The sequence below is a fragment of the Monocercomonoides exilis genome, assembly GCF_001643675.1.
Source record: "Monocercomonoides exilis strain PA203 chromosome Unknown scaffold24-1337568, whole genome shotgun sequence".
Lineage (NCBI taxonomy): Eukaryota > Preaxostyla > Oxymonadida > Polymastigidae > Monocercomonoides > Monocercomonoides exilis.
The window spans coordinates 988,834-1,010,643 of record NW_027150569.1 but is presented as its reverse complement, the minus strand read 5'-3'; the positions used below and the strand labels follow the sequence as shown (position 1 = coordinate 1,010,643).

The 21,810-nt window shown below is 41.1% G+C and overlaps 3 protein-coding genes across 3 annotated transcripts; all 3 read left to right on the top strand.

Annotated features, from left to right (window-relative positions):
* Positions 1 to 18: 18 nt before the first annotated feature.
* MONOS_13948 (uncharacterized protein) lies at positions 19 to 7,062 on the top strand (the record flags this gene model as incomplete). The annotated part of the gene is made up of 1 exon (XM_067866700.1): positions 19 to 7,062. One exon carries the CDS (start codon positions 19 to 21, stop codon positions 6,613 to 6,615), a length of 6,597 nt encoding a protein of 2,198 aa, XP_067726979.1. The 3' UTR covers positions 6,616 to 7,062.
* Positions 7,063 to 7,457: 395 nt separating this feature from the next.
* Positions 7,458 to 10,665, top strand: MONOS_16613 (putative pre-mRNA-splicing factor CWC22; the record flags this gene model as incomplete). Its single annotated transcript, XM_067869507.1, has 4 exons — positions 7,458 to 7,595; positions 7,638 to 7,704; positions 7,795 to 8,364; positions 8,522 to 10,665. The coding sequence occupies 4 exons, from the start codon at positions 7,458 to 7,460 to the stop codon at positions 10,237 to 10,239; spliced, it is 2,493 nt and encodes an 830-aa protein (XP_067726978.1). The 3' UTR covers positions 10,240 to 10,665.
* A 2,895-nt stretch (positions 10,666 to 13,560) lies between these two features.
* MONOS_12768 (putative ATP-dependent RNA helicase RhlE) lies at positions 13,561 to 21,692 on the top strand (the record flags this gene model as incomplete). Its single annotated transcript, XM_067865413.1, has 1 exon — positions 13,561 to 21,692. One exon carries the CDS (start codon positions 13,561 to 13,563, stop codon positions 21,325 to 21,327), a length of 7,767 nt encoding a protein of 2,588 aa, XP_067726977.1. The 3' UTR covers positions 21,328 to 21,692.
* Between the last annotated feature and the right edge of the window lie 118 nt (positions 21,693 to 21,810).

Here is a 21,810-nt window from a genome sequence, read left to right as displayed (position 1 = left end):
CGTCTTGAAGGAGCATTTATGAATCTGAAAGTCAATGGATCAAGCAAATCAACTCCAGAGTTCAAAATGAAAAACACAAAAGTGGATTCATGTTGCATTTTAAGCAAAGATGAAGGAAGCTTATTTTTCGTTGAAGGCTTTGCCGCAGAAATTTATGACAGCCTTTTTAATTTTGGTGTTTCCTCTTATCGTTCATCGATCTTTGTGTTTGGAAAATGCCCACAATTAGCCATATTTCAATCAGTGTTCCAACAGTTAAGCGGAAGTGTTCGCGGTGGATGTGTTTTGATTAGAAGTTCTTTGAAAGAAGCATCTGTTGCGAAAATAGCAATGTGTAGCTTCAAAGGATGCACAGAGCACTACGTTGAATCATCTGGAGGTTGCATTGCTGTTGTTGATGAAGAAGAAAAGGGGGAAGAAGATAAGGGTGCGGTGAAAATGTCATTGGGCATCGAGGATTGTATATTCTCTTCTTCTTGTGCTTCTATGGGTGCAGCTGTTGCAATTATGACAGCAAATACCCGCACAAATGCGAGCATATCAAGATGCTATATATCTGATTGCACTGCTGATCGCATGGGCTCTTCTGCTTTTCTTTCTTATTCTCCCGACTTGACATCGAAATCGCTTGTAACTAAATCTGATTTTGCAGCAGCAACAATTTCAAATGACTTTAGTCATTGTGGTGGAGCTATCTTTGTGCGCAATTGCTATTTGACTATTGAGCAGTGTGTGATTGCAAATTGCACTGCTTGTAGAGGTGGAGGTGGTATATATGTATCGGACAATTCAGGAACATTGATTATGAAAGGCAGTGAAATCAAGGAATGCACATCTGCTGAAGGGAACGGAGGTGGGCTGTATTTCGAGTCCAGAGAAGGGATGTTTTCGATTGAACAATGCTTGTTTTCAAGCTGCAAAGCAGGTATTGGACAAGAGCGAAGCAACAAAATGGATGAATGGAAAACAGCTAAGAATGAAATTTATCCAAGTGCAGAATTAAAGCATGAAATTATTCCATCTTCAATATCGAGTCCTTCTTCTTTTTCTGATTCAGCTTTTCTATCTTTTGATGAGCATTCCAACAATAACCAAGCAAGGGGTGGTGCCATCTTCAACGGAGAACGAGCAGCAGGAAAAAGCCGCTTAGCGAATGTTTCGTTCAAAGCTAACGTTGCTGCTAAAGAAAATAACGGAGCCAGCGATTTCCATGATATGTGCGTTACTCATTGCGATTATTGGACAAAGGAAACAGTTTCAGATTGCTTTTCGTCTTCTTCAGCTCCACGCTTTGTGGTTAGAGCAAAGGATGGATCAGAGAAGGAAGTGAAAGGCTTGCTGGGAGCAGATCGAAAAAAGCAGACAACTTTTCTGATTGGAGCGACTGGAGGGGGGGAAAGCGTGAAAGGAGAGGACTACGATGGTTGCGGTGTTAACGAAGAACATCCTTGTTTAACGATGCAATTTGCCTGGGATTCGAGAGTTACTAAAAAAGAGAAAGGAATATTGAATGAAAATACGATGATAAATGAGAATGGAAGAGACGAAAAAGAAGAGTTGTTTTCTGGGAAAAATAAATTTGATAACGAAATGAATCAGATTAGTACAATCACATTGAAAGTGATGCATGGAATGCTGTGTGATGAGCGTTGCCAGTTGAACGCATCGTTTGAAAGCGATCCTGAACAGCCAGAGGAACTTGTTTCTGTTTTTATTCAAAGCAATAGTGAACAAGTGAAGTACAGGTCTGAGCTTATCTCCACAAAGCATTTGCCTGCAAAATCAGTGCGCAACAGCGATGCAACAGCTGCGTCTTCAAATGATGATGAGCCTTGTGTAATGTTTTATGTTGGAAGAAACGTCCAAATGAAATTTGAGAACATCTCGTTGGTTCGCAAATTTGGTGGAAAGTCTTTCACTTTTATATTAGTTGAACAGCAAGCATTTTTGGAATTGAATCACTGTTTTATATCGTCTGTAAGTTTCATGATGCAATCTTTCCAGAATTCACGCAAATTATTTGAAAATAATACTTTTTCGAGCTCTACTGGTAATGTATTTGCATTGCCTTTGCAAGCATCATCTTCAGCATTTTCTTATTCTACTTTGTCTTCGTCGAACGATGATCCCTTGCAAAATGTGTTTCTTTTGGCTACGAACGGCAGAATTACAATCGAATCGTGCAATTTCACTCGGATGAATACCTTCAACGGTGAAGGTGGTGTAATTGTGATTAGCAATAACACACAATTCTCAATGGCACACACTCATTTTTCAGACATCAATAAGACACATCCATTGCTAAAGAAACAGAAAGACACCAGTTTAATTAAGCCTTTTTCTTCTCATTCAAATTCTAATGGTAATTCAAATGATGCATCAGTGAATGCTTCATCTTCTGTTGTCTTGACTTCATCTGTCCTATCAAAGTCTTCCATACAGTCATTTGCTCCACTTCTTCATATCATAGCCAAAAACGATGAGCATGCAAACTATTCTATTAATTCATGTAACTTCACAAAAATTGCTTCATTTTTTAATGATTTTTCCATTTCTTCTTGTCGCAAGCTTCAAGAAGCTTCTAATAAACTGATTTCTTGCAACCAAGACGAAAAAGAAACTCAGAACGAGGAAGTGACTCAATTTGATGCGCTGAATGTTGGAGGAGCTATTGTGCTGGAATTCAACAGCACTTTGTCTTCTGTAAATTTATCTGAATGCAACTTTACTGATTGCACCACTCCATCTCAGACAGTTGCATTCGATCCTCCAAGTCATTCTGCATCCAAATCTGAAGTCATTTCGCTGCCTTCGTCTTCGTCTTCATCTTCATCTTCGTTATCATTGCCATCTCCTTCCTCATCTCATCGTCCAAATTCGCCAAGTAATTCACTTCCAGTCATTTCAAGTGGTAGCGGCAGCTGCGTTTGTGCCATTGGACGTTTTGAGCTGCATATTCATAAATGCAGATTTACCAACAATACTGCATCTCTCACTGGTGGTGCTTTAAATGCTACAAATACACTTATCTTCATCAAGGATTCTTCTTTCATTAGATGCTCTGTTACTTCAAATGACATTGATGGTGCCAGGAGAAATGAATGTAGCCATAATGTTAAAGTGCATGCCTCGGAAGGATATAAATTTAATTTGCCAAATCCTGATCCTTCCCTTGCTGTTTTTGGTGGAGCGTTACATTTTTCAGGTTGCAGATGCGTTTTGGATACAATTTCTGTTCATGAATGCACTTCAAGTTGCACAGGTGGAGGAATAATGATGGACGGATGCGAATTTGTAATTGAAAACTCTTCATTCCATTCGTGCTTTGCTGGCTCTTCATCGCATTCTTCGAGTAATGATAACAGAAGATATCTATTATCTTCTTTTGAAGCAAATAAAATATTGGCAAGAGAAAGTCATATGCAACAGAGTTCTATAAGTTCTTTCGCAACAACGAATTCGGGTTCAGGATCAAGCGAAAGCAATGTGCAAAACCAGCATTCTAATTATGTATGTAATATGGAAGAAATATCATCCGCAGAATTGAGTGTCGGGGGAGGGCTGTCATTAATAGCATCGATGCCTCTGGCAAGCCGAGAAGACAATGAATCAGCCATTATCTCTTGCTATATATTCAACTGCACTGCTGGCTGCGGAGGCGGTGGAGTGTTTATTTCAGGTTCTGAAAAGGCAATTAGCTTTGAAAATTGTTCTTTTGACTGTTGCATGGCAACACATGCAAGTAGAGGAAGAGGAGGTGCTATTCACTTGTTCCATTCAATGCCACTAGTTGCATCGAACACAGCATTTACGGGTTGCGGAGCGGCAAGATGCTTTATTGAAAGTGAGTTGCTTATAAATTCAGAAGGAATGAACGAAACATCGGAACAGGAAGATGACAAAATATTCAACCAAAAGGAAAGCAAATTCAGCGAAGTTAACCAAAAGTACTTTGCGGGGAATGACGTGTTTGATTCAGATCCGTCCCATTTGAGCTCATATCTTGCAATTTACTCGGAGCGTTTGATTAATAATTGCAGCTCGAACTCAACTTCACCGAGCTTTTGTTTGGGTGAGATTTCTTCATTTACAAGCGAGGAAGACGAAAAGGGCATTGATGTTTCTTGCTTTGTGTACAAAATCAGCGAAAAAATGGACCACGCTCAAATCGTAGCGACAGCGCCTGCTGAAGCAGCAGTTGAAAGTGCCGATGATGCAACGTGCATTTCGGGTGAATCGCAGGTGGCGAAACATCCGTGCAAGACGATTCAGTTTGCATTGGATGAGACTCGATTTAGCATTCAACTGACTCTTCTGCCAGGGCTGTTTAGCTACAGCAAGATGATCAATGTGAAGACTAAGATTCTGTCGCTTGAGGGAAGCGGGGGGAAAGGGGAGAATGTTGTTCTTGCTGTGGAGAGGGAATCGGGCAGTCCTTCGATTCAGGCTTTACTTAGATCAGAAGTCGGAATGGTTGTGCTGAAAGATCTTGGGCTGCTTCATCCTGCCTCTGGCTTTGTGTTCAAGGCAATGCTTTTGGTGGAGCGATCATCTTCTCTTACACTTACCAATTGCGCCATTCTGAATAAAGTCCCACAACAATTGCTTGAATCTTGTTCTTTTTTGACAGCAAAGGAATCTTTTGCCAACGATGCGTTGTTTGACTCGCCATTTTTGTATGTAGACGACGGTGCAACAATAAAATTTGAAAATACAACCTGCTCAAATATCCACTATCTGTCTGATCGCTTTATGGTGTCTGCTATTGTTGTCCAAAAAGCGTTGAGCATAACGCTTTCCAACACGTCATGGGCGAACATTACAAACTCTATTTCCTCATCTACTACCAATTCTAATTATGACTCAATGTCTAACACTTCAGTTTCTTCGATAATGACTGTAAAGTTGTTTCCTCCTTCTTCGGCTCAACTGTCTCTTCACCCTCCATCTGTGATTATCGCATCTTCTTTGTTTGTATCTTGCGGGTTTTCTGGCAATGTTCAAAGCACTATTTTTGGTTCTGGTGTTATTGCTATTGATGGTGAGCTTCCGACAACCGTCGGGACAATGATAAAATATGTGTCCTCTGTTTCAGTTGAAAACTGTACGTTTACTCGCTCGCTGACGTGTTGCGGCACAGTAGCAGCATCACTTTGGGTGAACGAATGTAATGTTCAAATAAAAGACACTTCATTTGGCGAGTCACAAAGGCAATCTTCTTCTTTCTCTATGTATTCCTCTTCTACCGCTGCTTCTTTTCTTTATCCTTCAACTTTATCTTTTGATCGATCTCTTTTGAATGAAGATTCTCCTGCTTGCTTTTGGTCTGGTGGAGATGTGAAACTCCTGCATAGCATTGCCAATTTGGAATCTGTATCTTTCTTTGGAAGCGGAGTTGGAGGATTGTTTATTGACGGGAGCGATGTTTCCCTCTCTGATTGCGCCTTTTCCAACAATACTGCTGCATTTGGTAACGAAGATGCAAAAGCATATTTCCCACACAGTCGGAGAAATGTGATGTGCGTGGAAGGAGGGAAAGTAACTGTGAAGAGTCTGAAAAGCGGCAGTGACGGAGCTGCGACAAAGGACGATATTGAAAAGGGAACAGCTGAGAAGAATTTCTGGCTGTTTGCTGACGAATCATGTTGGACTATCTGGAACCTTAGAAGCAATAAGCCTGAAGAGAGCGCAAATAAGATCGCTGGTGAAACTAGCGATTGGAGTGTGTATGAGGCTTCAAAAGCTTCAAAAATATCAAAAGCCTTGCCAAAAGCATCATCATTTTTTGTTCCGCTGCTTTCAACTTGCAACATCAGCAAATCAACGAAAGACAAAACGTATGTTGTCCATTTTAATGGTGAACATTTTTATCCGTGCAAATTGCAAGCAGAGCTTGTGCCTATCGTTCAGTTATTTTCGAATGGAACAAAGCCAATATATGATGAATCGCAGCGTTTAACATTGACGTCATTGGAAGTGAAAAACGAGAACTTAGCTATTTCGAGAATTGATGAAAATGTGCTTTTAAAAAGCAATCAAGGTTGGGGGGCAAGGCTGTTATATTTGGGAGACGGAGCAAATTTACAAGAGAAAATTCGTGATTCATCAATGGTCATTGCAAAAATCTACAATCATAAAATGTTCGGGGGGGTATTCTCTAAGCCTCTTCTTATTGCAATTGTTGCATCTGCAATATCTGTTGGAGTAATTTTGGCTGCTGTGATGTGTTGGTTTATTCTGACAAAGGTGCTTGGCATCAAAATATTTGAAAGAATCCAAAATATTAATGCAACAACTCATTCGCGTCAAATGAGAACCTCAAGCAGGAGAAATCGTAAAAGAGGTGATGTTGCGAAAGATGACTCAGAAGATGATAAAACATCCCTCATGGGAGATAATAGCCAGCTTATTGATTCTTATCCTGTTGCTTCTGAAATTCTTCCCGATGAAGAAACAATGAACTTTATTGAAGAAAAATCAATGCAAGTATTAACTTCTTCCTCTTCTAATACTGCATCCTCTGAACAACCATCAATAGAATCAGCACCGAATATGTCTATGCCTTCTTCATCTTCTTCATTGACGGATGAATCTTTACAAGGCAAGGACATTTAAATTTTTTATATATTTTTCTTTTGAGAGCGAAGAATACTTAAAGTTATATTTGTAAATGGTAATTTATTTTTAATTGACTTTATTTAATTGATTATTACATGACTGGCATGTGAACTTGATCGTTTTCATTTTCTAATAAATGATTTAGCAAATGGAAAATGTTGAGGAAATGTATTTCATTTTTTGTTATGTTTACTCTTATCAAGTTTGCATATTTTCCTTTAGAGTTGAACTTGAATTATTTTTTACCAATTTGTAATTTTCGGCTGAATTATAAATACTTTTTTTTTTTTTCGAAAGACGGATGAAATATAGTCATGCTTTTGAAATGAGTATTTTTGTAAACATTCATAACAAACAAAAATGAATGATTTGCCGTTTTGAGAATTGTATTTTATTTGACTTTTATTCCTACTCCATTAAGAAAATATTATAAATTGAATGTTATTTTTTTTTTAAATACTTTGAAATAATGTGTACATGAACCGACTATTCCTATCGCATAAAAACGCTCTTGAACAAACATCGATTGTTGAATCGTTCAACATTAAAAATGAATGAGAACAAAACATTTTGAGAAAATGAGTTCCTAACGAAACAGATAAAGATATTTACTTTTTCCAAAAAGACCCATATTTTTTTCATATTATTCTGTTCTTATTTCATTTTTGCACTATAAAATGTGGAGAAATTTAAAATCTGATAAAATATTAAATAGTGTTGAGTGGAACAAAACGCTTAATGTTAATATTTCTTCTAAATCTGAACAAAGGTTTCAATCAATTATATATAGGGTCGAAGATCAAACGATTGTGTTTTCATCTTTTTTTAATCAGCGACACATGGAAAAGCCATTGGCGTATCAACCGCCTGCAAAATTAGCAGAATTGGTGCAAAAGAATGAAGATGATTGCTCTGCGGAGTATCAGCGGCTGCAGTGGATAAAGCTGAGAAAAGGAATCAATGGGCTTGTGAACAAGGTTGGACGATGGTTGTTTGTTTGCGAAATTTATTCCTTTTAGGTTAATGCGTCGAATGTGAGGGAAATTGTGAAAATGCTTTTTGAGCAAAATCTGATTCGTGGAAGAGGTTTGCAGATTGCTTTCAGCTCATTTGAAGGTGCTTTGAAAAATGACAACTGCTTTTTTTTTTTTTTGTTTTATTTTTTGGGGTGAATAGGGGTGTTTTCGCGGAGCGTGGTGAAGGCACAAGCAGCAGCGCCGATGTTCACGCGTGTTTATGCGGCTGTTGTGGCAGCGATAAACACTCGGCTTCCGGCTGTTGGCGAGCTGGTTCTTGTTCGCCTGGTTGGGAGGTTCAAAGGAGCATTGGAGCGAGGGGATAAACCGGTTTGTGAAGCGGCAGCGTTGTTTATTGCACACCTTTTTAACTATCTTGTTGCTTCTCCTGTTCTTGTGCTAGAAATAATCACGCTCCTTATTTCTCGTGCGACTGACAGCGCTGTCGAGATCGGCGCAAGCTTTATGAAAGAAGTGGGCAGTCTTCTCACCGAGATTGAGCCAGCAGCTGTCTCGAAAGTGTTCGACAGCTTTCGAGAGCTGTTGCAGGAAGGAGAGATGCCAGAGCGAGTGGAGTTTGTGATAGAAAGGCTGATGGCAGTCAGGAAGCGTGGATTCAAAGAGCATCCTTCTGTTGCACCAGAACTGAACATTGTGAGCTCGGAAGACCAAATAACACACAATGACATTCTTTTGGATTCACCGAACTTGGATCCCCATTCAGAGTTGGGTTTGCTCGATTTTCTTTTTATTTTTCTTTTCTCTGAATATTTATTTTATTTCTTTTTTTAAAAAAAAAATGAACTTATTGCAATCGACTGAATTTTGGCCTGATGATTGAATATGCTTGCCACTGCGATGCTGGGCCAATGATGCTGCCTTGCCAGACGTGTTTCGCTTTGAGCAGAATTATCAGCAGAACAATGCGAAATATGAGCAAATAAAGAGACGCATTCTGGAGGGTGCAGAATTTGAATCCGAAAGTGGGACGAGCGAGGACGAGTCAGACGGGGAAAGGGATGAAGAAGCAAAGGAGGAAGAAGAGAGAGGAAAGGGAAGCGGAGGAGGAAGAAGATCTGGAGGTGGTTCAAAGACAGAGAGGCACAGCGATTCGAAGCTGGCTGCAGAAGTTGGAAGTGCAGAAGAAGCGGAGCAGAAGAAAGTTGAATCCCGCAAGAAGCTTTATCTTCTTTTAACGTCATCTACCAGTGCAGACGAGTGCACACACAACATCCTTTCACCTGGTGCGGCTGAAGGAATGGAGATGGAGGTGGCTCTGATGCTGATTGAATGCTGTGCGCAAGAAAGGGCATACAACCCTCTTTTCCACACTATTGCGCAGAAGCTGTGTTTGTTGGATAGAGTGTACCAGGAAGCGTTGGATGAATGCTTTGTTGTGGAATATGGGAATGTGGAGACCGGGCAGCGAGGATTGATTGCGCGCGCAGACACAAAGAAGATCCAGAAGATTGGGATGTTCTTTGGGAACTTGCTGGCGCTGAATGCTCTTCCATGGGCTGTGCTGGAGTATGTGAAGCTGAGCGAGGCAGACACGACGCCTTGCAGGAGAATCTTCCTGAAGTACATGTTGCAGACGATGCAATCAGAAATGGGGCTGGAGAAACTGCAGAAGCGGCTGGATGACGAAACCATGGGGCAGTTTTTTGTGGGGCTGTTTCCGATGGAGAATCCACGATCTGCGCGGTTTGCGATTCGTTTCTTCGAGGCCATTGGGCTGCGCCCGCTGATCCACAAATTGGAGGAGCATGTTCAGGAGACAGCTCAGCGGATGATCAGCAGAAAGGGAAAAAGAGAAGGAGGAAAGGAGAGCGAAAGTGAATGCAGTGATGAGAGCAGTGATGAGAGCAGAAGCAGAAGCACAAGGAGTTCTGAGAGCAAATGCAGAGGCAAATGCAGAGGAAGAGGCAGAGGAAGAGGCAGAGGAAGAAGCAGAGAGAGAGGCAGAATCAGCAAAGGCAGAAGAAGAATCTCTGAAGACAACTCTGTTTCAGATTCAGAAGGAGAAGAGGTTGAGAGAAAGAAGATGAAAGGAATAACGATGAAAGGAATAACGATGCAGGAAAAGAAAAAACAGAGTGAAGGATTGAAGAAGTTTTTTGTTGAAAAAAGCACTGAAAGCATGGATGGAAGAAGTGGTGGGGAAAGTTGTGGAAAAAGTGAAAGTGAAAGTGGAAGTGAAAGCAGAAGGAGAAGAATGAAAAGGAGAAGGAGAAGAAGCAGAAGCCTGAGAGAGAGTGAGAGTGAGAGCGATAGCAGAAGCAAAACAGAAAGCGGATGGAGTGATGGATACAGACAGAAGAGGAAGAGGGAGAGGAAGAGAAAGAGGATGGCTTCGAGAAAAGAGAGGGAAAGAAGGAGCAGAAGCAGAGAAGACAGGAGCGAATGTGAAAGAGAGAGTCAAAAGAGAAGATTAATTTGGAGATGGAATGACGAGAAGGAAGAGGAAGAGGATGAGAGAGGAAGAGGAAAAGAAGGAAAAAAGCAAGAGGAAAGAGATTATGACCGAGGGAACAAAGCAGAAAAGGAAAGGAAAAAAGAATTGGAGAAGAGCAGCTCTAAAATGGGGAATGAGAGAAAAGATTGAGCAGGGGAAAGAGCAAGGGAAGGCAAAAAAGAAGAAAAAGAAAAAAAGTGAGGAAGAAAGTTGCCACACTTCATCCGAAAGAGAGAAAAGAGAACGAAAGATTTGGCATCAAGAAATGAACTTTGCCTTTTGTTTGTCTCTTCAACATCAAAGTTTTTTTAAAAGCCGAAGCCAATTGTGCCAACAGCCTTTGAAATGTGTTTGTTGGGAGAAACAGAAAGAATATGAGATAACAACAATCAAAAAAAAATGAGGCTTTTAACTTGCAATTTTTCTTTTTCTCTTTTCTTTTTTGAAGATGATGAAGCAAAGGCATATGCACACTTAACAGCAATTTCTAATTCTTGCTTATTTCGTTTGTTAATTGATTGTTAATGCCATTTATGACTTTATGAGTAAATAAAAACATGCGAAAGTTTGTAAAAATTAATTTTAAATTATTCAAAAATATGAAAATGAGTCAAATATTTGACACAAAATGAAAAAAAGTTAGTGATGAAAATTCAAAAAATAAATTTAATATTTTATCTTCATGAGTTTTCTGAATGCTCAGATGCAGAAAACAATCGTCTATGTCAATAAAATCAGTTTCATTTGTTTTGCTATCATTTGAAAAAAGAAAATTATCAAAATCAGTTATTTCTTTTATATTCTCTTTTGTTTCTTCATTTTCTTCAGCTTCTTCTGTTTGTTTTTCTTTGTGAAAAACAATTTTTGATACAAATACTTCAAATCTCACAATCTTTCTCTTATTAATCATCCAAAAAGCAAGTTGATCAGCAACATATTTTTCTCGAATTCCATGGGGAGTGAAAAAACTTCTCATATGGCTCCAAAATCCTTCGATTGTATTTGTGCATGCATGAGTTTCTTCGTCATTTCGTTTTCTCTAATGGTACGCTGTTTGATGATTGTGTCCAAGAAGAGTATAAAATGAATATGTTTTTCATTTATCCGACATTATTTTTGAATGCAAAAGAATGTGCTTTTGAATGATAGGAATCAACGTCGAAGAAGAACTGTCTGATACAATCATGACAAAAAAAAAATCCTTGTTTCATCCATTTTATTTTTCTTTCTCTCCGCTGCTCCGAAGACCCACATATGTTTCTTTTTTCTTCCTCCATGATATTCTGTTCTCCTCAAAACATATTTATCTATTTCAACAATAATGTTTTCGCCTCAAAGAATTGTTTCATTCTGATTCATAATGTCTATCGCGCAACACCTCATAACGGATGACCAATTTGACACAGAGTTCAAATGTTTCCACAATATTTCCGAACAAAATATTACACAAGAACCATTTCAAAAAAAATAGGATTATTAACAAAATCGCATTTATTGGTATCCTGCTTCGATCAAAAGATGTTTTCTTGCATGCCGATTGCCTGTTGCTGCATTTTCTGTAGGCCCAAATCATCCTTCCGTAGTAACGCCTTAAATCCATTTCAATTCTGTGCCTTCTGCATTTTGGCTTGTTTTTGATGATTTTTTAAAAACACACATATTTAAAATTTCTCAAAATTGATAAACACTTAAATTGATTCTTGGACAGTTTCACAGGAAGAGCAAGTTAACTGTTTGAATCTGATGCTTCATCGAGCACTTTTTCGTTTTTTCAATGAAAAAAAATCCCATTCATAAGTGAAATCGATCGATTTCACGAAGCAAATAATTTTTGTCTTCGCTCATTATTTGGAAGAAAAACAAACACTTTATAACATAAAATATATTTATAATCTATTTTTTCATATACAGTCTAAACCGGATATAATCACATCGGTTTATGCACAACTTTTTGTGACTATATCCGATTGTGATAATATACGATGCTGCTTTACACAGAAAAAAATAAAAATTAATAAATTATTTTATTAGTTTTGGGTCAAATTTTTGATTTTTGAAGATTTTTCATTGAAACTCATTTTTCAATAGAAAAAACAATGTTTTGGATTTTATCATGTTATTTAGACTTATTAAAGCATAATTTTGAAAAATCAAAAAACTGAGAATTTCGATCAAAAAATCAATTTTTCATTGAAAAAAGCACCCATAATAACAAAAAATGTGATAATATATTTTCTGTCCTGTGATTATATGCGATTGAAAATGAATGAAAAATAGGCCAAAAATGTCGGTTCATCGAAAAATGTGACAGAAACGATGTTGATTATATTCGACGTGATTATATCCGGTTTCGACTGTATTCCTTTTGAAAACCATTTAATGTTGATTATTTATTATTTTCCTCATTTTTATAATGAAATATCTTGGAAAATTTAATGTTTTTTTTAATCAACATAATATCGTTAATTGGAAACAGTTGTTTAAATAGCGAAGTGTAAAACATTGAAAAATCACTCAAAACATCAAAAAGTTGAGTTTAATAGTAATAACAACACTTGGAACGCTTGAAACATAAAGCACGTCGAAAAAATAAAAAGTCTTTTATTCAAAAAAATAAATTAAAAATTCGTAATCATTCTTCAAATAAAAAGAATATTATCGAAAATAGTGAAGAATAATAATCTAAAGCTTTCCTATTTTTTGTTTTTACTGAAAAAAATATTTTTTTAGGATTCAGAATAAATAGTCCCCGATAAATATTCTGGATCTAATATTTTACTGATCCAGTGTGACTCAAACAAGTAGATCAAAAGAGATGCCGTTGAATCATTAAGATTTGCAAATGAAAGATGAATGTTGAATGATAAAACAAAGAAAAAAAGAAAGAAAAGTTAAAGAAAGAGAAAAAAGCATCAATTCACTCAAGAAAATATTCAATGAAGAAGAGAAAAAAATTGGTTGTCGTAAATAAATTATTCATTTTTTTTTTCAATTTTTTTGAAAAAAAGACTATTAGCATGTCTTTGTTTGTAACTGACAAACATGTATTGTTCAAAATAATATATGCATTTTTCCTATGTCAGCAAAGTGTTTGGAAAATAATTATATCGTCTTTTTTTTTTCCACTGGAAAATATATATAAAATTCTTCACACTCTAAAAAGTATACGTCATAGATGTTTGTATTATTTTATTCAAGTTAATTGGTATGTGCAATCGAGTATTCGATATTATTGTAAAATATTGTTGTTCAAAAATCCAAACGGGACATAATATTTAGCTTCAAGAAAATTTTTTGATGCAATAATGTAAAATATTTTGCACATTTTCTGAATTTTTCGATATATATTGAGTTGAAACGAAAAACTCGTTATTATATAGTTGTAAAAACACTTTCGAACTAATCTCAGTGTTTTTCATAATTGCATAATTTTTGTTTAGAATTAAGTTTTAACCAAATGTAAATTTCTTAATGGGCTTGATCGTTACAACGATTTTATTTATGAGCGAATCTGTTGATATTGCGTTTTTGGAAAGTTTTGTTTTAGCAAAAACTTGTGAGGAAAGGAAAAAGGTGGTGGAAGAGTTGACTCCAAACTCGGTGGAGCGATTATATTACGGAATTTTGAATGAGCAATTGACATTCCCAGAAGAAGAAACAGGAGAAGAACGGCATTTGATGACACAATTAAAAGCGCTGAAATATCGCGGGGATAATGTTTGGAAGCTTCTCCAACTTCGACGAGGAATGATTTCGTTTTCTGCAAGTGATGAAAAAAAGAAGGCTGAAATTGTGAAATACCTTCGAGAAGACATTCTACACATGTCCTACAACCACACACGAGAAGTGGGAGCGATTGCAAGAATCGCAAATGCATCAGGTGCAGTTAAGGCAACTTTTTTGGATCCAGTGAAGTCTGATTTTGATAAAGCTGTTGAAAGCATTGCATACGAAAATAACTTTGTTTCTGATCTAAATTCTGAGGGGCTATTTCGAGTATCACACTTCAATTTTGATTCCGATGGTTTAAAACAATTTTTCAATAAATTGCCAAATGCAACCCTTCCTAACATGCTTGACTTAGTTATGAAGTTTCTGGAAAGCGGAGGAAAGTACAGCCAAATAAGAATAAACTTTACAAGAGAGCAGCTAGAGACAATCATGGCTATGTTTGAAGATGTTCTTCAAGACAATATGTTTATTGAACATTATGTAAACAGCTTGAAACCATGTGGTGAAATTGAGTTTGAAACTGACATGGAAGCGCAACAACGATACTACGATGCTGTGTGGAATTTTGCAGTAAGACTTCCGGCTGTTAGTAGTGGTAAAAAGGCTGGACTGATGCTTGGCTGCTTAGCGTTTGAAGCAAAACATGGAGTATTCAAGAAAAATAGATTTTTAGAATATCTTGCAATCCCACAATCGAATGTGGCTCTTCTTCAGTTGCCAGAGAAGAGTGATCGAAGGCATTCTAAAGAGTATTGCTCTATGGACAGGGAAATGTTTAGTAAGGTGCTAAATAGCATTTGCAGAAGAGTAACTGGAGGTGAGTGGTATAATAGAGCAGACGAGGTTATTCGAAGGTATCTACTTGAATTCCTTCGCACGGCAGACAACACAAGCGAATTTGAGGAGTATGTACAGAAAGAAATGCTGCACGATTTGTTTGTGGAAGCGAAGCTACTTGACGGACAGTTTAAGTGCATCGAGAAAGTGTCAAAACCGGAGGATACTGCGCTAATTGAGCGTGTTTCTGGAAGAGTGGAGATGGCATTTGCGGATGAGAATCCTAATGTGTTTGACGGAGAAGATAATTCCGTTCAGTTTGTGGCCGTGAAGGTGAAGAATGTGAAGGAGATGAAGGTGCAAGTGTTCGAGATGAATACACTGTCATATTACACGCTGGAGAAGCGAGAGATTACCAGCAATGTGGCTCTTGATGGTCTTGTTGCTGCAGAAGAACGTATTATGAAGTTTGACGGGATCAACCGAGCTGTACGGCATGTGGAGCGTGTGGAGCTCTCTTCGTTGGGAAAGAGACGCGGAGTGTTTGTGGTGGTGCTGACAGGAGCAGGGCTGACAAGCAGGGCAATCATCCGAAAGGGATCGCTGCGATTGGTGAGCCGCTGCACGGCACACGGACAGGCAGTGACAATATTGACTGAAAAGAACGAAGTGGTCGATTGGGAGCGGAGCTGCATCTGGATCGATGGCCGAAAGTACAACAAATCCACTAACCCAGCGGAGGAGACAGGACTATTGGAAGCTGGGGAGATATTGGTACCTTACCGAACGGGGAATGATAGAACGAATGCGATTATGAAGGATGTTATCATCGGGGATGAAGGAGAGGAGTTTTATTCTCAAGTTAAAATGCAGCACATGCGCGAGGAGTATATGTTCCGTTGTGGCATTTACGTTGATCGCGAAGAATTGACGAGATACACACAGGCGCATATTGTCCTGAAGCCGCAACTGCGATGCAACGGAGCAGCAGCGTCAGTGACAATGGTGGAGAACGTGAATGTGACTGTGACTGCAACAAACATGGACGGAGTTCCAACAGTAAGGCAATACGACGATGTGGAGCTTCGCGATGCTGAAGTGAGTGTGGTGCGTTTCGAGATAGGCGAAGGGCTGAGACAGCTGGCTGTGCGAGTTAGCGGGGCAGTGCGTATTGTGTCTGATTTGGGCAGGAAAGTGGATGTGTCTGCGGAGAGAGTGTTCAGCGTGAATCAGGTGGATGAGACAATGAATGTGGCACAGGCTGCATTGCGGAGGGAGGCTGGACGCGGCTACGTGCTGGAGCTGTTTGGGAAGGCAGGAGAGAAGCTGTGCAAGCAGGAGGTGTCACTGACTTTGCATTGGCGCCAGTTCTGCGTCACGAACCACAGTGTTCGCGGAATCAATCTGCAGAGCGATGAGAACGGAGAGGTGGAGTTGGGACAGTTGCAGGATGTGGCAGGGATAGAAGTGCGCTTGCAAGTCAAATCTGGCATGTTAGGCAATGAAGTGGTGATGGGCTTTGCTGTTGAAGACGGAAGAGGACGATATGGCGGAGAAGAAAGGGAGGAAGATGAGCAGACATATGTTGCGATGGAAGGAGAGGAGATCAGGTTGCCTTTTGTGAGCAAAGACTGGGAAGAAGAGAAGAAGTATCTGAGCTTAATGCTGATGAATGTGGATGGGATGCCTGGGGAAGATGTGACACAGCGGATGGCTGTGGTTGAGGGAGAGATTGTGCTTCCAGGAATATTAAAAGCAGGAGACTATGAACTGTTTGACTGGAAGTGCGATAAAACAACAAAGATCTCAATTCTTTCGCGATGGGGCAGAAAAGAAAATGAGAAGGCAAAACAGAAGCAGAACGAGAACGAGAACGAGAACGAGAACGAGAAAGAAATGAAGGATCAGACCGACAAACAGGAGCAGAAAATGAAAGAAACGATGACCAGACATCTAATAGGGCAATGCCGAACCGGGAAGTGGAAAAACGAGCGAGTGGTGCACATTGTGTCTGCCAAGCAGGAGAAGAACGGAGATGTGGTGATAAAACTGTCAGAGTGCTCAGAGATGACACGAGTCCATCTGTTTGGAACGAGGCTGGTGGAGGCATTTGATGCAGGTACACTTCTGTCTGGGTTTGAATGGCTCGGTGGGAAAGCAACAAATTATCTGGCAGCACAGTCGTTCTACGAGAATGAGAAACGGCTGGGAAGCGAGCAGGAATACATTCTGGAGAGACAGAGGAGTGAGAGGAAGGTGGGGATGATGCTGGATGCGCCAGGGCTTGTGGTGAATGCGATTGTGAATGGCGACACAAGAAGGGAAGAAGCACGAACAACACAAGGCGAGCGGTTCAGTGGCAGAGGAGGTGAAGCTGGCGGTGCTGCAAACTGCTTTGCGGAGGATAGCAGTGCCTGGGGAGGAGGCAAAGCTTTTGGCGCAGTGACGATGCTGCCTGGGACAACTGTGCCTGGCAAGGCGAATGTGAGCGACAGGAAGAGCATCGACTTTCTGGTGGAGCCGACGATGGTGCTGGTGAACCAGAAGGTTGGGAAGGTGGATGCAAATAGAAGGGCAACACTTGTCGTTCCAGCGAGGCTGCTGAAGTGCGTCCACAGACAGCTTAAAGTTGTGGCAACAGACGTGGAAGGCGTAGATGCAAAGACGGTGGAGCTTGATGAGGCGAAGACCAGACAAGGGCAGAAAAAGGAAGGGAAAGGGGAGGAAGCCACAAGAGACATGCGGCTGATGGCGCCTCTGGACTGCAATGTGCATGTGGTGGAGCGGAAGATAGCAGACGTGGTGCTTGGAGAAGGAGAGACCAACGGGGCAGAAGGAGCAGATGCATCTGAAGGGCATTGGAATGTTGGAGTTGGGTCTTGCATAAGCGTAGGGCAGCCGAAGCAGCAGCGAGTGATCAAAGACCTGTCATCATCGAGCCATGTGACGTTCTGCTGCTTGAGGGGGCTTCTAAGATTGTATGCTTCACTTTACGAAAGCGAGCATTTGCCCTCAAACTACAGAGAAGATCTGAGGAAGTTTGAAGAGCTGTTTGGAGATTTGGAGCGTATGGATGTTAGCTGCAACTCTGAGGAAGGAGCAGAAGAGAAAGAAAAAGAGAAGCGCAAAGGAAAGAAGGGATCATCAGACGAGGAAGAGCTGAAGAAGCGGTGGGGCAGCATGGCGTGCCACGAGGTGCATGTGCTGCTGTGGAAGCGAGCACCGCAGTTCTTCGCAAAGCATGTGGCGCCGTCGCTGCGGTGGAAGAAGGAGAAAGGAGTGATTGACTATGTCTTGGGTGGCTCAGAGGATGTGCACGTGTTTGAGCGCTTTGCACATCCAGCGGTGTTTGAGCAGCTGAATGCATTTGAGCAGATCTTGGTGATGAAGCGGCTGCTGGAGCTGTACGAGGCAGCAGTGAGAAAAGCAACAGACGAAAAGAGCGGGAAGGACAAGAAGGGCATCGCACAAGCGCAAAGGAAGCTTGCCGAGCACAAAAAGCGGTGTGTTGCGTTTGTAGAAGATGCTGAGGCGCGTATGGAAGCGAAGGTTGTGAATCGAGAGAGAGAAAGCCGAATGTTTGAGGTTGCGCTGACTGCTGGACTGGAGACGAAGAAGGAGAAAAAAGAGAAAGATAAAAAGGAAGAAGAAGTTCAAGAGGAAGAAGAAGAAGCGGAAGATGAACAGATGCTTCTCTCTGAACTAGAAGCATGCGAGGAATGCGCAATGTGCGACAATGGAGCTGAGGAGAAGATGATGTTTGAGTGCTGTGATGCATGTGATGACGACGAGTGCGATGAAGTGTGCGAAGAAGAGTGCGAGTGCGAGTGCGAGGATGCAGATGAAGATGCTTGCTGCACATCCAGTTCAAGCATGGCATTCAAGGAAAAGGAATTTGAAAAAGATAGCATTGCTCCCATGTCTATCGCCAACTACAAAATGGAGCGAGCACCGATGCTGCGGATGAAAGCAGCGGCGATTCCAGCAGTGCCACACTTCAAGCAGGTGGAGAACACGAAGGAGTACAGAGAAAGTGGCTACTGGAACGTGGAGTACCCAACCAGGCTTCTGATCCCGTGGAGCCGCTTTATGGTCGATTATGCTGTGCACGAGCTGGGCAGTGTGGTGGAAGAGACAGAGAACGAGATGAGTGCTGAAGCAAAGAAGGAGAGAAGAGATGCCAGGAGAACTTGGACAAGCGCACCTGGAAAGCCGTTTGTCTCGCCATTTCTGATGGATGCTGTGTCATCCTTTGCTGAGACTGCCATTGCAATTGCACTAAGCGATGTGAGTGTGAGTCGAGCACGTGAGGAAACGAGCGTAACGACGCTGGAGGGAGTCAGCAGGGCAACTATCAAGTCAAAGAGCCCAATTCTTGTGTTTGTGAAGGAGATTGAACCAGTTGAGGGTGAAGGCAAACAGAATGAAGATGCACCTTCATCTTCCACTGTTTCTTCTGCTTCTGCGTCAGCTTTTGCTTCTGCATCAGCATCAGCATCAACGCCTGCCCCTGCGGCATCTGTAAGTAAATCGACCGAACTGCAGAGAAAAAGGCAAAAAGAGCTGGAGGATCGAATTATTGTGCAGGAGCTTGTAGTTAATGTTGGACGCGAAACAGTTTGGGACAACGAAGAGAACTGCAACGTGCGGCGGTACATCAACTGGGCAGAGTTATGTGCAGGCGAAGGATACACCTGCGATGTGATTGTCACCAACACAAGTGCAGGGCCGGTGACAGTCGATGTGCTCAGCCAGATTCCCGAGGGTGCAGTAGCCATCGGGAGAGGATTCACCACAAAGACACGGAGCATCGTACTTCAGGGCTTCAGGACGGAGATTCTGAGGTACTCGTTCTACTTCCCGTTTGCCGGGCACTTCAGACACTTTGGGACACACGTGTCTGTGAAAGGGAACTATGTCGGGTGCAGTGCAGAAGGAGGACATCGCATTCACGTGCTGTCGCAGGCGGAGGCAAGTGCAGTCATCACAAGGGATGACGATGAAGACTGGGACAGCATCGCACGCGACGGGTCAGACGAAGCGCTGTGTGCATTCCTGGAAGGCAACAACGTGTTCCAGAGCAACGTGAAACTGTCCTCGATCTGCTGGCGACTGCGCGAAAAGGTAGTGTTTGATCGAGTGATTGAGATTCTGCTGAGACGCGGGTTGTACGACGACAGTGTGTACTCATATGCGCTGATGCATAACGGGCCAGACGCTGCGATCAAAATGTATCTGATGCAGAAAGAATCGGGTAAGATTGAAGGGATACTGCCAGAGTATGACACAATCAAGTCGTGCATCTACAAGCAGGATCCTGTTCAGAACGGGAAAGTGCGTCTGCTTGAGTACCGCCCTCTGATCAATGCGAGAACATTCCGCCACGGAAAGGGATCAGAACAGATTGCAAACAAAGACCTTGCAAAACAATACAGAAAGTATCTGAGCTATTTGGTGCACGGTGCTGTGCTGGAGCCAGGGAAGCCAAGAAAGGAGAAGAGCGAGATGTTGATTGACGACAAGGAGAAGCTGGTGCTGGTGTACTATCTGGTGCTGCAGGAGAGGATGAAGGAGGCGATTGAACTGTTCGACTCAATCGGTTCTGAAGCATCGTCGTCTTCAACTCCATCATCATCATCTTCTAACTCAGAGAAAGACAAAAAGCTGAGTGCAGAAGATGCACACGAGATGAGCCTGCAATATGATTATATGAGAGCTTATTTGGACTTCTGCCGGCCAATCCAACATGCCAGCAGCAGAAATGGTCAATCTGCCAGCAGCTCAAGTGGATGCAACGTGCCAGCGCTGGCAGCAGCGAGGGAAGTAGTTGCGAAGAGGAGAGAAGAGCCGATTACTCGGTGGAGGCTGATGTTTGAGCAGCTGGCAGATCAGCTGAAGGAGATTGACAAAGCTTATGCAGATGCCAATACGGAGATGGAGAAAGAGAAAGAGAAAGCCAAAGACAAGAAGGAAGAGAAAGAAGAGAAAGAAGAGAAAGAAAGACGAATGCTGCTGGAGAGTGAAGCAGAGAGAGAAAGCAAGAGACAGAAGATGCTGGCAGAGTCGATGGTGGCTGAGACGCAGCTGGAGCTGAAGGTGGATGCAGAGAAGATGGAAGCACATCTGATTCAGAAGAACGGAAGAGAAAGAAGAGGAAAAGTGAGATTCTATTTGGTGAACATGGAGCTTATGTTCAGCATGAAGCCATTTATGAAGTGGAACTCAGATCCAATGTTTTCTCTTGTGAAGGCAACGAAAGAAATAAAAGTGTTGTTTGCAAAGGGCAAAGAAGCGAAAGAAGCGAAAGAAGGCAAAGGAGAGCTTCATGAAGAGATAATTGTGAAGATTCCTAATGAATTCAAGCACAAGAATGTGTTTATAGAAGCCGAGTATTGTGGGAAGAAGCGTCTTTCAGAGTGCTTCAGCCACGGCATGGACATCACAATGTACGAGGCGACGGGAAGACTGCGTGTGGCGAGCAAGAAGACAGGGCTGCCTGTGGCGAAGGCGTATGTGAAGGTGTACAGCCAGAGAGAAGGAGAGGGCACAACAGGAACATTTGTGAAGGATGGATTCACAGACGTGCGTGGCTGCTTTGATTATGCGTCGGTGAATAGTGGAGACATCAGTGGCAGACAAAACGGGAGAGAGAAGAAGTATGCTGTGCTTATCTCGAGCGATGAATATGGCTGTGACGTGAGGGAAGTTAAAGCCCCAGCTGAGCATTAAAAACTTGAATTTGAGTAAATAGTAATGCGATTTGTAAATTGACGCTTCTTCTTCTTCCATCCCAAGCTTTTGATCCATTTAATTTTGCTCGTGCGTTCAGTGAAACATGCTGCGAGTCACTTTGAAGGGATTTAGAGAATATCGTAATATTGCTCATCTTTCAAAAATATTTTAGAATAAAAAATACACATAAATCTCAAAAAATTTTTTTATAAATTCATTTTGAACTTCCTCCTAATGTTTTTTTAAATCTTAGCATCTATTTGAAATTTTTTTCTATTCTTTTTTAAACGCCATACGAACATTTTTCTGTTCATGATATTGTGCAAAAATGTATAGATCAAAAACATAAATTTATATTTCTTGTTTTTTGTTTTGATATTTTTCAAAATATTCTCCAAAAGTTTAACTAACCGTTTTAAAACGCAACTTATAGATTAATACATAATTATTTACACAGAAATTGAAAGTAAACGTACGAAT